The 14,923-nt window shown below is 37.7% G+C and overlaps 1 protein-coding gene across 4 annotated transcripts in view; it reads left to right on the plus strand.

Moving 5' to 3' along the window:
• The window catches only part of SMG1 (SMG1 nonsense mediated mRNA decay associated PI3K related kinase), a 70,230-nt gene that overhangs the window by 16,522 nt on the left and 38,785 nt on the right, over positions 1 to 14,923 (plus strand). For all 4 annotated transcript variants that reach the window (XM_030001593.2, XM_041120122.1, XM_030001594.2 and 1 more), the window contains 10 exons: positions 3,667 to 3,803; positions 6,088 to 6,146; positions 6,910 to 7,123; positions 9,045 to 9,170; positions 9,265 to 9,337; positions 10,017 to 10,114; positions 11,678 to 11,851; positions 12,909 to 13,133; positions 13,861 to 13,962; positions 14,509 to 14,778. In XM_030001593.2, coding sequence (XP_029857453.1) covers positions 3,667 to 3,803; positions 6,088 to 6,146; positions 6,910 to 7,123; positions 9,045 to 9,170; positions 9,265 to 9,337; positions 10,017 to 10,114; positions 11,678 to 11,851; positions 12,909 to 13,133; positions 13,861 to 13,962; positions 14,509 to 14,778 — 1,478 coding nt within the window. The remainder of the gene's footprint in view (positions 1 to 3,666; positions 3,804 to 6,087; positions 6,147 to 6,909; positions 7,124 to 9,044; positions 9,171 to 9,264; positions 9,338 to 10,016; positions 10,115 to 11,677; positions 11,852 to 12,908; positions 13,134 to 13,860; positions 13,963 to 14,508; positions 14,779 to 14,923) is intronic.

Below are 14,923 nucleotides of genomic sequence, written 5' to 3' on the forward strand. Positions count from 1 at the left end.
CAGCTAACACTTACTCTCTCAGGGAGTAATGCCAATGTTCATCAGATATTAACTGAATAAAACCAAAGCTGCTTTTAGTACGGAGGTTTGAACAGTACGTCTTGTTCTAGTAGCAGTTAAATGGGTGTCTCATACCAATAACCTTGGTTGTGGTAGTTTTATTTATACAGTTCTGGTTTTAGGATTTTTTTTTTTGTATGTAGAACAGCACAACCATATTTCAAAATAAACTACAGTTTTCCATGAAGAGATTACAAGCAAAACGATAGACACAGAGAAGACAACACTAAAAAGTTGCAAGTTGTGGATTTAATTAATTCAAGGCTTATACTTACTGTTGACTTTTCATCTAACACTGAAGAGTCAACCAACATTTTTGGGGAAAGGAGGGTGGACTTTTTTAGGGACCTTATGAAGATCTAGAATACCTTTATAAAAAGTTATTTAGTAAAAATAATTTTCAGTGTTTTCCAAACCACTGCATCCTGATTTGCCCTTCAAGAGCAGTATCTAGTGACCCAACCCAGCTGTGCTGGTGTAGCTTCCCATGTGCTTGCTGAGTGGCAGAGATCAGTGCAAATTGGGAGCAACGGAAGAGAAGTGATGTGTACTGTGCGTTCTTCGTCCGGGTTATTGTTGGTAGAGTGCAGCTGTAAGAATATTGTAGAATAGACTTTTCTCTTTCTCATGAGGCACATCTGTTGTCTTGGAAAGGACTGTATTATGGGGTGGCCAATGCATTGAATTATTCGAGGACAGATTCAAATTGCTGTTTTGAGAGGCTTCGTATGTAGGCAGTCTAATAGTGAAATAAATGTGTGTAGATTTGGTTCAGCTTAAGCTTTCAAGATACATTCAGTAATGTAGAATGCAGTACTTTTCTAGAAGAAGAGTTTTCATGTGGGGTTATTCATGAATAGCAGTTGCACTTTTTATTTTGTGTACCATAGTCTGTGTTAATTTCCATTGTAACCAAGCTTTAAAAGAACTTTCATTGTTGTTTGTGTATGTTTTGTTTCCAAACTATTCCATTTGAACTTGCAAAAAAAATTTTTTTTTCCCCTGATCTGGTGACCTTCTACTACTGCCCAGGTTTTAAAGAAGATGGTAGATGTGGTACACCCCCAGGCAGGCTGCATTCTTCCCAGTAGTCCTTTTCTTTCTTCTCTAGGGCTGATCAAATTTTTTGGGTGGATAATTGTGCTAGGTCCATCTTTCTGAAGTTTGGCTATGTACTGACCATTGGCAGGCAAGCCTTGGACTACAGCTGCTAGCTCAACTCTGGGCAAAAATACAAGGAGATCTTCAGATGCAAGTGATCATCTAGCAGGGATTGTAGTTATTAGCCTGACACCATCACTCAGGAAGAGCTCAGATAATGCTTCAGAAGGTGTCTCTGCTGATCATGATTCCTTGTATGTTTCTCACCAGACATGTGACTTTTCGTCTACTACTAAAGACTGTGGTTTTCAGATAAAGCAAGGGAAAAGAATCTTAATTCTTCCAAAATGGACATGTATGCCTTAATCTTTTGTAAAATCAGTAACATGTTAAAACAAGTCCTCTTCATGCCTGTCAGATAACATCTCAACATGTCTTGTGTATTGTGCTAGCTAGGAACAAAATGTAGATTTGATCCTTCAGACTCTTATTGCTATTTTAATGTTTGCTAAGCCTGCCTAATCCTTCAGAATTTCAGGTGTCTTCAAAATTAATTACTTAATCTGTTTCTTGCCAGACATCAGTTTATCAAAGCCCATTTTATTCATACTCTCTTAAAATTCAAAAAAATAAAGACATGAAAATAAGGTTGAGAATATTCTTCATGACTATAATACGGAAGACATGCTCTTCTGTAGGTGATGTCATGATCTATAAGAGTTACTGGCCTGTGGGTGGGTTCATAGGATTCTGTGATACACAAGGACAGGAAGGTTTTTGTTTCTTGCATTTCTTTATTACAAGTTACTACAAATTACCACTAGTAAAGCAAGTATATACTTCTGATTAATTACTTGTATGCACACCTGTATATACTATTCAAAATGTTACTGGTACAGCACTTGGCAAACTTCTCCCAGGAGTGAGGCCAACTGAAGACAGACAAAGTCCCACTTCAAAGATGATCTGCGTCTTGGAGCCTGAAGTCAGTCAGGTGTCCCCAGTGAGGGTCCGATCTGTCCAGGAGGTCTCACGTAGCCAAGTCTCTTTGCAGGGGGAGCTTTCATAGAGAAGCTCCATTTTGGGTAGAAAGCAAGTTATTTTTATATTGTTAGAGATGTAAGGGAGTGTAGGATGCAACCACCTGGAGCCACCAGTAGCTTTTACTAACTACTGTTTTTCATCTGGAACAGCCAATAGATGATTCTGTCTTCTATTTTCTGACCAATGTTTGCTTTCCCAGTCAGTTTTTCCTGCTGGAGCAGACAATAGCTTTCCCAGGATGTTTTCCACTATTACAGTCTATTTTTCACCTTTCCAGACAATAAGTTTGTTGTTGCAGTTTCTTGGTTTTGCGCTTATCAAAGGTATCTTGGGATGTCTCAGGTTCTTAGGTACCCAGCTGCCCTTCAAGAATGCTCCAGGTTCCCAGGCTGGGTTCTCAGGCTAGCAGTTCACAGGCTAGTATGCATCTTCTGTCAGTATTTTTCCATTACAACCTTCCCATTATAACCAGGTTGCCTTTACGGCTGCTCCCATCAGATGACTGATACGTAACATACTAGAGAAAAAAGCTGTCTGTAGTTGTCTTGGGTGTTCTTATAAGAGTCATGGTGACTAAGAAAACCTCATCATTCCGTGAGGATTCCACAAATCCTCTAACTTTCATCACCATGAGACATCTAATGTTAAACTTTTCAAAAGAAACTTTGTTTACTTTTTGCAAGTGAAGGAAATGAATTCTTCATATGAATTCATTGTAATTTGTACCTAAATCAGGTAAACTGAGTTGTGACCTTCACTGGTATCAATAGTGCTATTGGTCAACTTAAATTAAATGTTTTCTTGGGAAGATGCTAATTCTCCTGTATTATGGTCCACTTTAATCAATAGCCACTGTACCTCTGCACAGTGTTTACTTTTGTTCCTCAATAGAGGAAAAGTATATCTCTCTTCCTTTTCAAAGCAGAACCCTGCTAGCTATCAGAGGACTACTCATAATTTTTCTTCTTGTGCCAAAATGATAGAGAAAATCTTGTTTCTTGGTAGTTGCTTGAGCTTAAATCTGGTTCTTTGCTACAAGAAGCAGCTTTTTTTTTTTCCACAAGGTTTACTTGAAGTATTTGTTGAATTATTTTTGTTTATATATTCAGTCAGAAGTCTGATTTAACCTTACCACACCCCTTTTTTTAGTTCAATTTATGTAGAAGGGAACTAAATCCAGGTTTTTGTGTAGAAGTAAAACAGTTCTGCTTAGTTCTGAATGAGTTCTACCCAGGTACTGGGCTGTCCACTGGAAGAAATGAAATATTTTGGTAGTTAAATTACATTTTACATTTCATTTTCCTCATGTTAGCTTTCAAACAAATCAGGATTATTTTTTTTCACTTTTTTCTCAAATTACTATTATGACTTATTGAGTCCACAAATACACATTTCAGCCAATACAGATATTATTGATCAAATGCTGTAGAGAAAAGAAATAATTGCCTTTTCTTTTTTCAGAGCGATCGTTGTCTTATTCTGACGAGTCTCGACTGTCAAATCTTCTTCGGAGGATTACTCGGGAAGACGACAGAGACCGAAGACTGGCTACTGTAAAGCAATTGAAAGAATTCATTCAGCAACCAGAAAACAAACTGGTTAGTAATTTTTACTTTTTCCATAGCACCAGAGTATTTCTCGTTTTATAAAACTGTCTTATTAAAAATCTGAGTATTGGGATATATCTGCAAGGAATATCTTACATACAAGGAATTTCCTTCCATGTGAAGGGAAAGTGTATTCCTGGATTGCCTGTCCTTTTTCTGGCATTCAGGAAATTTTTTATTGCTTGATTACTTATGATGTATTGCCTTAAAGCAAACTACTGAATCTGTGAGCTGTAGGAATAAATATGGCATGCATTTGGGTTTTTGTTTCACTGGTCTTAACAATATCCTCTGGATCCTTCAGCAAGGAAATAGAGGAAAAAGGAAGTAAAACATGTTGTTGTCTTGTTCAAGAACTGTTTCTGTAGTTTAAATTAAAAGTGAGCTGTTCACAAGACTGTATAAATATCAGCATATCTTAGAGTTACTCAGCTTTCTAGCTAAACACCTTTGTATGTGGATTCCCTTTTATGGGAAGAGAACACAGTATGTCTTTGTTTTCATTACATCTTTGGGTTTTTTAATAGGTTGTTGAACTGTCTAATATCCTCAAGTGTTTCTCAAGGATTGGGGTAGGGCGGCCTATCCCACTGTGGGTATACCTTTTTAATATTACTTATTTTGAAGTGAAGTATTAGGAGTATTTTGTCTGACACATCTCTCCCACTGTTTTGGAGAGCTTGGGAGTTCTCCAAGTATTGAAAAAGCAGGAAGTGGTGGTTTAATACCCTGACACTCATTTACAGGCAGTGCTGTGATATTTCAGTTGTGGGTTATGTGTCTATCCAAATTTATAAGAAGTTGGTTCATTCTCTCATTATATATTAATTAACCAGTGGTAATTGTGCTCTTTTCCAAAAGGTATGACACTTAAACATTGAGACTTTTCTATTCTATGCACCTAGGTATAAGCAGACCATGTGCAAGCCTAGCTACTACTTCAGCTTTCCTCAAACAAAACCCTTGTTAATAAAAGGGTTTGGGGAGTAAATGCTTTCCAGAATTATTCTGTAGGGTTTTTTATTACTTCCATTATTCTCAATGTTTTTTTTCCCCAGTTATTTTTGTAACTGCATTTTATTTAGTTTTGTTGGTATCTCAGAACATATTGGAATTGCCATTCTAGTATCTAACTCAGGGGTGGCAAACTTTGTACTTGTTAGTGGTCAGAATGTTAAAAGTTTGTCACTGAGAAACTTTTCTTTAAACTTCTCCCAGCTCGCTAATGAGAACAAGATCAGATGTCAAGTGATATCCATGATGTCAAGCCTAAAACTTTATAATGGACAGTGTTTAACCTAGCAGTAGCTCCTGCAGTTCTTGACACTATTAAGTGTAGTTTAACAGAGTTCTCTTCGTTCTTAGGGTTGAAATGTGTGTTCAACAAAGGTAAAGTAGTAAAAGTCACTAGGCAGTGGCATTGACATACAATGGCATCGTGCTGCAGCTTCTAAATTGTATAGATGCCTTCTGTCTCTTTTGTAGCCTCTTTTGCAGATACCAGCACATTTTTAAAATGTCCTTGTGAGTTCTGAGGGGCCAAGCATGTGGTCCTCTTTCCCTCATCCCCACCCCCAAAAGAGTGATGTTGCTCAAAACTTAACAACAAAAACTAGGTAACATTCACTGTGTTAAAGATGAATAACTTTATAAAGAAAAGAGGACAAACCTTTTTATTAACACATCAAGAAAACTTCTTGTAAATAGCTTATACAGTTGCAGCTAATGCATTATTTTGCAACTCAGTTATTTTTTAGTGCATATTAGGAAAACAAGTATTTCTGGTTCTGTTTACTGGGAAGCAGTAGTTCATCAATAATGTTTCATCCCCCCAAATAATAATCCATTTCTCTGCAAGTCAGGATTGCCTAAGAAGAAATTTTAATACTTCAGATTGTATTAAATATTCTGCTGATGCAATTCACTATTGGTATAGGAGACTAGGTCTTTGGTAGATGCTACTGATGAGCTGTATGGTGAGTCTTACATTTGTGATGTAATGTTATCAGCAGAAACTAAACTTAGAACAAACCTTGATAGCAGGCTGCCAGTGTATTTTCGTGGCTACTGTAAATAAATATGAAATATAACATGTAGGATAATATTGCAGTATTGCTTAATATAGTTCATCGTAGTCTGCAGTGGCCATGGAAAGCATAATAGCATTCTATTAGCAAACAGAATTGGCAGTGGTGTTTTTAATGTGGTTGTAAACAGGACCTAGTTAGCAGAAGTTACTGTACCATTATGCTTGTGCCTTTTATGTATCTTACAGGTACTAGTTAAACAACTGGATAATATCCTGACTGCCATTCACGATGTACTCAATGAAAGGTAAGCTGGAAAACTAAGCAGTTTGAAGTCTTTAAAGAGGAAAAATAATGACAGCGTTAGGTTTGGGTTTCAGTATAGAAATGGAATGGAGGGGGGAAAGGTTGAAAGAAATGGATTCACTAATTTTGCATGGGTGTCACACTGCAGTAACAGGATGGGACTGGGGGAGAGTGAAGACACTCTTAGGCACATCAACAATACTGTTAAACTATGTAGAGTGCACTTGACATAGAGAGAATTTGAATGCACAAGTGTGGCTTTTATGTTGTAGGTAATATGGAGTCTGTCTCAGCTATGTTTAATCACCTGGGTGTAGTTGTGTGCTGCTGTGGTTGTTTAGCTTGCAAATTGAACTTAAGTTTTTTACAACCTGATCTAATTCATTTACATCCAGCTAAGAGCATATGTAGAGAGAACTCGGGTGTGTGGGGGCTTTCTGGTGTTTAGTTCAGTCTTATTACCCAAAGTCAGCTGTATGTTAAAAATTTTCTTTCTTGGATAGTGTGTTGCAAGTAGAGCAGCCTATTTATTGCATACTTTTATTCAAGTTTATTTATTCCATAGAAATAATATTCCATAGAATTTTTCAGATTATTAATTTTTATTTTAGCTTCATCACTGCTGCCATTAAGTAGGAGAGAAGCAGCTTGATTTGTGCACATATTTTTCTGCTTTAGAAAATGTTTTAATTTGTTCATGGTTTGTTCTGTTCTGCTCTCATGTCTGGAGATTGCATGTTTCTTTTTTCTCCCCCAAAATACAGTAGCAAATTGCTTCAAGAACTGAGACAGGAAGGAGCTTGCTGTCTTGGCCTTCTTTGTGCTTCTCTGAGCTATGAGGCTGAGAAGATCTTTAAATGGATTTTTAGCAAATTCAGCTCATCCACAAAAGATGAAGTTAAACTTCTTTATTTGTGTGCAACCTACAAAGCACTAGAGACTGTAGGAGAAAAGAAAGCCTTTTCATCTTTAATGCAGGTAAGACTACAAGTTAAAACAGGATTATTAATGATTTTTTTCAGTGCAGTGCTTGAATCAACTTTTTAAACTGAAATGAACAATTAAGTACTGCTATGTTGACTGAATAAGTAAATATAATGTAGAGGGTTGACCCTGACTGGATGCCATGTGCCCACCAATGCCGCTCTATCACTTCCCCCCTCAGCTGGAGAGGGGAGAGAAAAATATAACAAAGGGTTCGTGGGTTGAGATAAGGACAGGGAGAAATCACTCAACCAATTATCCTTATGGGCAAAACAGACTTGACTTGGGGAAAATTAATTTAATTTATTACCAATCAAAGCAGAGTAGGATAATGAGAAATAAAACCAATTCTTAAAAACACCTTCCCCCCCCCCCGCCCCCTTCTTCCTGGGCTTAACTTTACTCCTGATTTTCTCTACCTCCCCCCTGCAGCGGCGCAGGGGGATGGGGAATGGTGGTTGCAGTCAATTCATCACACGTTGTGTCTGCCGCTCCTTCCTCCTCAGGGGCAGGACTCATCACTCTTCCCCTGCTCCAGCGTGGGGTCCCTCCCATGGGAGACAGTCCTCCACGAACTTCTCCAATGTGGGTCCTTCCCACGGGCTGCAGTCCTTCAGGCACAGACTACTCCAGCGTGGGTCCCCCACGGGGTCACAAGTCCTGCCAGCAAACCTGCTCCGTGGGCTCCTCTCTCCAGGGGTCCGCAGGTCCTGCCAGGAGCCTGCTCCAGTGCGGGCTTCCCACGGGGTCACAGCCTCCTTCGGGCATCCCCCTGCTCCGGCGTGGGGTCCTCCCCGGGCTGCAGGTGGAGATCTGCTCCACCGTGGACCTCCGTGGGCTGCAGGGGGACAGCCTGCCTCACCATGGTCTTCACCACGGGCCGCAGGGGAATCTCTGCTCTGGCGCCTGGAGCACCTCCTCCCCCTCCTTCTGCACTGACCTGGGGGTCTGCAGGGCTGTTTCTCTCACATGTTCTCACTCCTGTCTCCAGCTGCTGTTTCTGTGTCTCCCACAACTTTTTTTCCTTCTTAAATCTGTTATCCCAGAGGTGCTACCACTATCACTGATTGGCTCAGCCTTGGCCGGTGGTGGGTCCGTCTTGTAGCTGGCTGGTATTGGCTCTGTCAGACATGGGGGAAGCTTCCAGCAGCTTCTCTCAGAAGCCACCCCTGTAACCCCCCAGCTATGAAAACCTTGCCATACTACCAAATACACATAATTACAACTGGGAGAGAACTTTCTGATTGAATGAAGTTCTTTGATTCTGATTACATTAGAAAGGAATGTAAAGTCTTTGTAGGATGATACGTATTTTGATGCAACTTTTTAGTATGTATTGCAGATCTAAGAGGAAGAATCTTGTTGAGAGCTCAAGTGGAATGGTACACAAACCCCAACCTGATTGTTTTGTGTTACCTTCTATTTACAATTTCTAACTTGAATTGTAATTAGATCTGAGAGGGAGTAGGATGTGTGCAGGCAAATCTGGTCCCCTGGTTAAAGTTTTAGGGTCTGTTATTTTGGGTGTAGAACAACTATGGCACGTCTGTGCTCCAATTTAACGTTAACTTTACAGAGCCAAAAAGCTTCAGCAGGAGAAACAGAAGCTTAGAACAACTAGTTGTTCCATGGCTAAATAATTAGAGAAAACAGCATCCCCAAGCCTTGAGCCTGGGTCTGCCATATTTCAGGCAAATGCTCACTTGAAGTGATTATTTTCGTGCGGTATATGTGATGCTTTTTACATTTTTCCTTCCTGCAGAAAGAGTATTGAGTTGGTTCTCTTGTTTGAATCAATATAGTTTGCTAAAACGTGTTCAACACTGAATAAATCTCAGTATGTCTTAATATGGTAACTTTTTCACATGTTGATTTAATGAAGTGAAATGTCTAGTGGCTTTGCTTTACTTTTTAGCTTGTAATGACCAGCCTGCAGTCCATTCTAGAAAATGTGGATACACCAGAGTTGCTGTGCAAATGTGTCAAGTGCATCCTTCTGGTGTCCCGATGCTACCCACACATTTTCAGCACAAATTTTAGGGTAAGCTTACTTTGTCCCCTGTATTTTCTTTCTTGCATAGAAATATTGGTGCAGCAAATTGGGTAATTCACCTTTTTTCAAAATGGCTTTCCAGGACACAGTGGACATACTGGTTGGGTGGCATATAGATCACACTCAGAAACCTTCATTGACGCAACAGGTGTCTGGTAAGTTTGGCCAAAGAGTCACTAATGCAGTCCACTCTGGCTTGCAGATGATGTGGGTTTACTTATACAACTCTGGTCCTACTGACATGGAAGTTGACTTAAAACCAAAATACACTGCTGTTACATAACAAAGACTGTTCCTAGTTTTTTTAGTAAATTCGCATTTGCCATTTTATGCTGTACCTGGAAAAATGGGATGCTTTATTCAGGCTACATTTAAACATCAATTGTTTCGTGTAACTTTTCAAAAAAATTTTAATATGTTTATAGATCTTAATATATTCTATGTGAAAGAATATATTTTTTCCTATGTACTCCTAGAAAAACTTTGTGGTAAAGTTACTGTACTGGCATTCAAGAAATTGGGAAACTTCTTCCTATAGCTATAGCAGTTGTCTTGGAGTTATTCACAGCGAGTCTGTTATGTTTCCTGTGTCATAGTCCTGGATTCTATCCTTAATGTTTGATGGCTGTGGGGCAGGACTGAACCTTAAAATGAATTTGCACAAAAGAGGGAAATAAAATTTATGTTTATTTTAAAAACAGTTTGTGTTAAAATTTTCATGCAGATGACCTTCTCTTACCTTACCAACTTCTACCTCAGCAATATGCAAGTAAAATTTAATTTCTCTATGTTACCTTGTTCCCCTGTTTTAATTGCCCTGGTATTTTTATACAGGATGGCTGCAGAGCTTGGAGCCCTTTTGGGTGGCTGATCTTACTTTTTCTACCACACTCTTGGGTCAGTTTTTAGAAGATATGGAAGCTTATGCTGAGGTAAACAAGACTTTATGGTATATACTAGAGTTAACTGTTGCGTATTTCTTAATAAATCCACAGCTGTGATTCTTACGGATGTATTGCATTTGTAGAAAATAAAATTATATGGTTTTCCTGGGGAAAAGAGGATCAAATTATGGAATAGGCTTAAGGCATGTACAATGACAATTCTACACAAATCCTCATGAACTACTTAAATGTATCATAGCCAGGCTTTCAGCCATTGTTGATTGAGAATATCGTGGTGTTATAAAAATAAAACAAACTAACCAAACAGGAATGCCTTCATTTTTAAAAAGCTGCAGTGAAGGCATTTCATGGTCTTTCCTTGGTATTTTCTCTAATTGTCCAGCTTCAGAGTTTCTCAGAATTAGTGACTACTGGGGGGAGAGGGATTCTTAATGCTTCCATAGATTAATGGTAAATCTGTCTTTTTAAAAAATAAAATAACGCATTATATAGTGCAGGAAATAATGCAGCAGAAACCGATAGAAAATGTAAGTATATTAATTTAACATACTTTGTTTTGACTTTGTAACCTTTGCTTAACAGGTTAAGAGGGCTTAGAGTTTATCTGATGCTGTCATTAAAGGAAGAGTTTTGGTTTTGAGGGGGGGAGTGTTGTCTTTTTCTTAAGGTATATGTGCTCACAGGTATATATTCTTGTAACTACATTATGCTATATTATGTATGTTAACGTGGAGATCCAGGTGAAATTGTACTTCCAGCATAATCTGTTTCACTCAGAGCAGAATAATTAATTTGATTTTATTAGTGTACTTATATGTACACCAAGGTTGCTGATGGTACAGCTTTGAGTTAGGATTCACAGACTTCTTTGACAGCATCAAGCCCACAGAAACCTGTGCTGTGTGACTGTAGGTACACGGTTAAAAGTGATTAGTCAGTGCAGTAAGTCGCTGCTTATCAGCTTGTCTGCTGAACTGGACAACATGCGTATTCTTAGTCACGGAAGAGTTTTAAATGGGGGTAGACCAAGGCTATATCTATACTAATGAGATCAGTGCTTCTGGGAATGTTCCCAGGCACTGATGCCAGCTGGCATGAAGTAGCCTGCTAGTAAACTCATGGTCTCCAGACCAAGGTACTTGCATGTAAACAGTGTGATGGGAATGGCCACTCGAACATCCTGAGTCCAATTAGTGGACAGGAGTTGTTTGGGAGAGTGGTAAAAGTGTGCAGACAAGTGTTGTAACAGTGCAGCAATATGCATGATCATGTTCCAGGGGCCAGGAACGTCATAAGCCTCTGTTTTAATTTACAAGATATAGTCTGAGTACTCTGCTTCAGTGGCTAACTTAATGAGCAGCATCTTATTACTGCTCTGTGACTTGCTCATTGTCATTGTGTGCCTATAACCCATCTTGGTATGTATGTGAAGTTAGAGATACTGGGTAAATATATCTGTAATTGGATAGTATCTATAATATGTCTGGAAAATAGATAGATGAAGTATTTTCAATCTCATATTTTGATCTTTTATGCATGTATTATAACTGTTAATGGTGTGTACTGATATATAAAACTTCTGTGCTGTAGGACCTCAGCCATGTGGCTTCTGGGGAATCAGTAGATGAAGATATTCCTCCTCCTTCAGTATCACTTCCTAAACTGGCTGCACTTCTTCGCGTTTTCAGTACTGTGGTGAGGAGTATTGGGGAGCGCTTCAGCCCAATTAGAGGACCACCAATTACAGAAGCATATGTAACTGATGTAAGAATTCCATTTTTTCTTTTTGTTGTTCTTTGTTGCTGACATATCACCATATAATGATGCTATTCGCTGAGTTTATTTAGTTTTTGTGAATTTTACATGAATATGTATACACTCAGCTTTGAGCAAATGTATTTTCTTGAGAAAATATACTACAAGAATTTTATTAAATATTAAGGCATAGGTTGTGGTAGTGGCACATAGGAGTCTTACATAGGAGAAACTAGGGGTTTTTTAGGCACTTTAGCTTCATGCAGGTGGGTTCATGCTTGTGTTATCTGTCTTTGTAGCCATAATGTTACCATTTATTCAGATTCCTATGATGTTATAAAACCAATTCAAATTATGTGTTAGATTTTATAAAATGTAGGGTGTTTTATCCATGCTGAAATTGTATCTATCAAATCTGATAGCAAAGTCCTCTTGTTCTATAGTATAGAATGATGTAAACTCAGAATAAATATTATATAATATGCGAAGTAGCTGCTATACTTCTCTAACAGGAACTGTAGAGGGTGTGAGTGATTAAAAAAAAAAAAAAAAGATAAAAATACCTGCAGTCAAAATCTTGTTGCTGTGTAAGCTCTGCAACTGGAATTTTTGCCCTTACGTAGTTCTGTGAGGGACAAAACTTCTCAGATAAATAAGTGTATGGATTTCCCAATTAAAGCCAAGACAGTTATATAATTTGTGTCTTAATCTGCAGGGGATTCTTGTGACAAAAGCTCAAGAAAACTAGTCTGTCTTTTACAAGAGGAGCTCTGTTGACATCAGTTGGAACTGAACAGAATTCTGAATAATGAGTTTAGGTTTTCTAGGTCTTTGTAGGCCTTTAACTGAGTAGGAAACCAGGCAATTGAAGGTTTGTTTTTCCTTATACTTCTGAAGTGTAATGCCATGATGTGCATGATTCAGAATATTCTATTGACAGAATTTACTAAGCTGCAGAGTAGGTGATGGGACAGGATATGAAGTGGATATGAATATAACTAAATAGTATGCAGTCCTTGTCTCTTTTTAATGAAGTTTAATTTAGGTGTGTTTTCCATTTTTCCAGGTTCTGTACAGAGTAATGAGATGTGTGACTGCAGCAAACCAAGTATTCTTTTCTGAAGCCGTACTTACAGCTGCCAATGAGTGTGTTGGTGTTTTACTTGGCAGCCTAGATCCAAGTATGACCATACACTGCGACATGGTCATCACATATGGATTAGATCAAATGGAAGGTTGTCAGTCTTGTGGCACTGATTATATCATTTCAGTCCTGAATCTGTTGACACTGGTTTGTACATATTTTTATTATTGCGGTTTTCGCACTGGAAAAATACTATTTTCTAAGCAACCTTGCTTTTTTTGTGTGTGTATATTGGATAAATATTTAAAACTCTTCTCTTCTTGATCACGAGCAAGAAATTCCTCTTCTAAATGCTTGTATTCTTTTCTGTAAAGCTTATGATGCTAACTTGTTTATGCATTTGGCTTGTCGATAAAGTGGCATTTAATTTTAGCCAGAGTGTTCATGTTTGTGTGTTGGTTTTTTTGGGTTTTTTTGGTTTTGTTTTTTTTTTTTTCTACTTTCTCTGTCTGGCTTGACTGTTGGACAAGTGCCATTCTCTGACCTCTGCAGTTGATAACACCACCTGATGAATTTCAGAATCTTAGTGCTTAGTATGTTTTATTTATCTACTTATGCCATGACCTGGGAAATCAGACTTCTTCAAAACATAGCTCTTAATGTGTAGGCCACAAACTTGTAAACCCACATTGATCTAAATTAATTATGCAACTTTCTCTCTCAGCTGTGCTACTAAAGCCTGAAAATAACTAATTCTCTGAATGTGAATTTGGGAAAGCAAATACAAAATATTTGCATTGCTGGGAAGCTTTTTTCGTAGATATAGTGTATGCAAGCTAGACAACCATCATTTTAATTAAACTTTAATAATCTATTCTAATAAAAATTAATTCAGGTAGTTAAAGGTATTTATCACTTTGCTTTCTATCCCCAGATTGTTGAACAAATAAATACAAAATTACCATCGTCATTTGTAGAGAAATTATTTATACCAGAGTCTAAGCTACTTGTTCTTCGTTATCATAAGGAGAAAGAGGTAAGAGTAAGTGACTTTTACAGGTGTATCACAACAGCCTTCATGCATCTCCTAGAATATATTTATTAAGCTATAAAACTTTGTTAATCTGATAGGTGGGTTTTTTTTGGGTTTTTTTTGGTTGTTTTTGGGTTTTTTTTCGTTTTTTTTTTTGGGTTTTTTTTGGTTGTTTTTGGGTTTTTTTTTTTTTTTTTTTTTTCCCCTAACTATGTATCTGTGAAACTTCTGAAAAGGCAGATGTACCTAGTTCTCGGTTTTGGCTTTTAGATTTGATAAGGAATTGGTAAGTTGGTCATCATACCAGATAGAAAAGTCCTTAGTTGATGTGGCTTTCATACTCAGAGTGTTATGTGGATGATCCAGAAAGTAATCAATAGATTCTGTAAGTAAGTAGTACTTAATTACAGAAAACTGAAGATAGGTATGTGTATCAGACTAGGCTATTTGTAGATAAAGAAGCATAATGTTAAATTCTACATTGGTGACTAATATATCTTATGATTTCATGCTAATCAATTATTACTGTAATTATTTTATATTCTCAAGGTTGTTGCAGCAGCCCATGCTGTATACCAAGCCGTATTGAGCCTGAAGAACATTCCTGTTTTGGAGACTGCTTACAGGTTGATTCTAGGAGAAATGACCTGTGCTCTAAATAGTCTTCTCTATAGCTTACATCTTCCTGAGGCCTGTTCTGAAATCCAGCATGACTCTTTCAAGAAGCGTATATTCAACGTGGATAATGCAAAGTTTGTTGTTATATTTGACCTCAGTGCTCTAAGTACTATTGGAAATGCTAAGAACTCACTAATTGGGGTGAGTAAAAACTCTACAGATAAAATTTGTGCAATAAATGTAAGAACACGTTTTACTTACTTAAAATATACCATAATGTATTTCACCAGTAGTGCACATATGTATAATTAAAATTATAACATTTGTTTCCTAACTTACATTATAG

The sequence above is a fragment of the Aquila chrysaetos genome, chromosome 25 (assembly GCF_900496995.4).
Source record: "Aquila chrysaetos chrysaetos chromosome 25, bAquChr1.4, whole genome shotgun sequence".
In the NCBI taxonomy this organism is placed as follows: Eukaryota; Metazoa; Chordata; class Aves; order Accipitriformes; family Accipitridae; genus Aquila; species Aquila chrysaetos.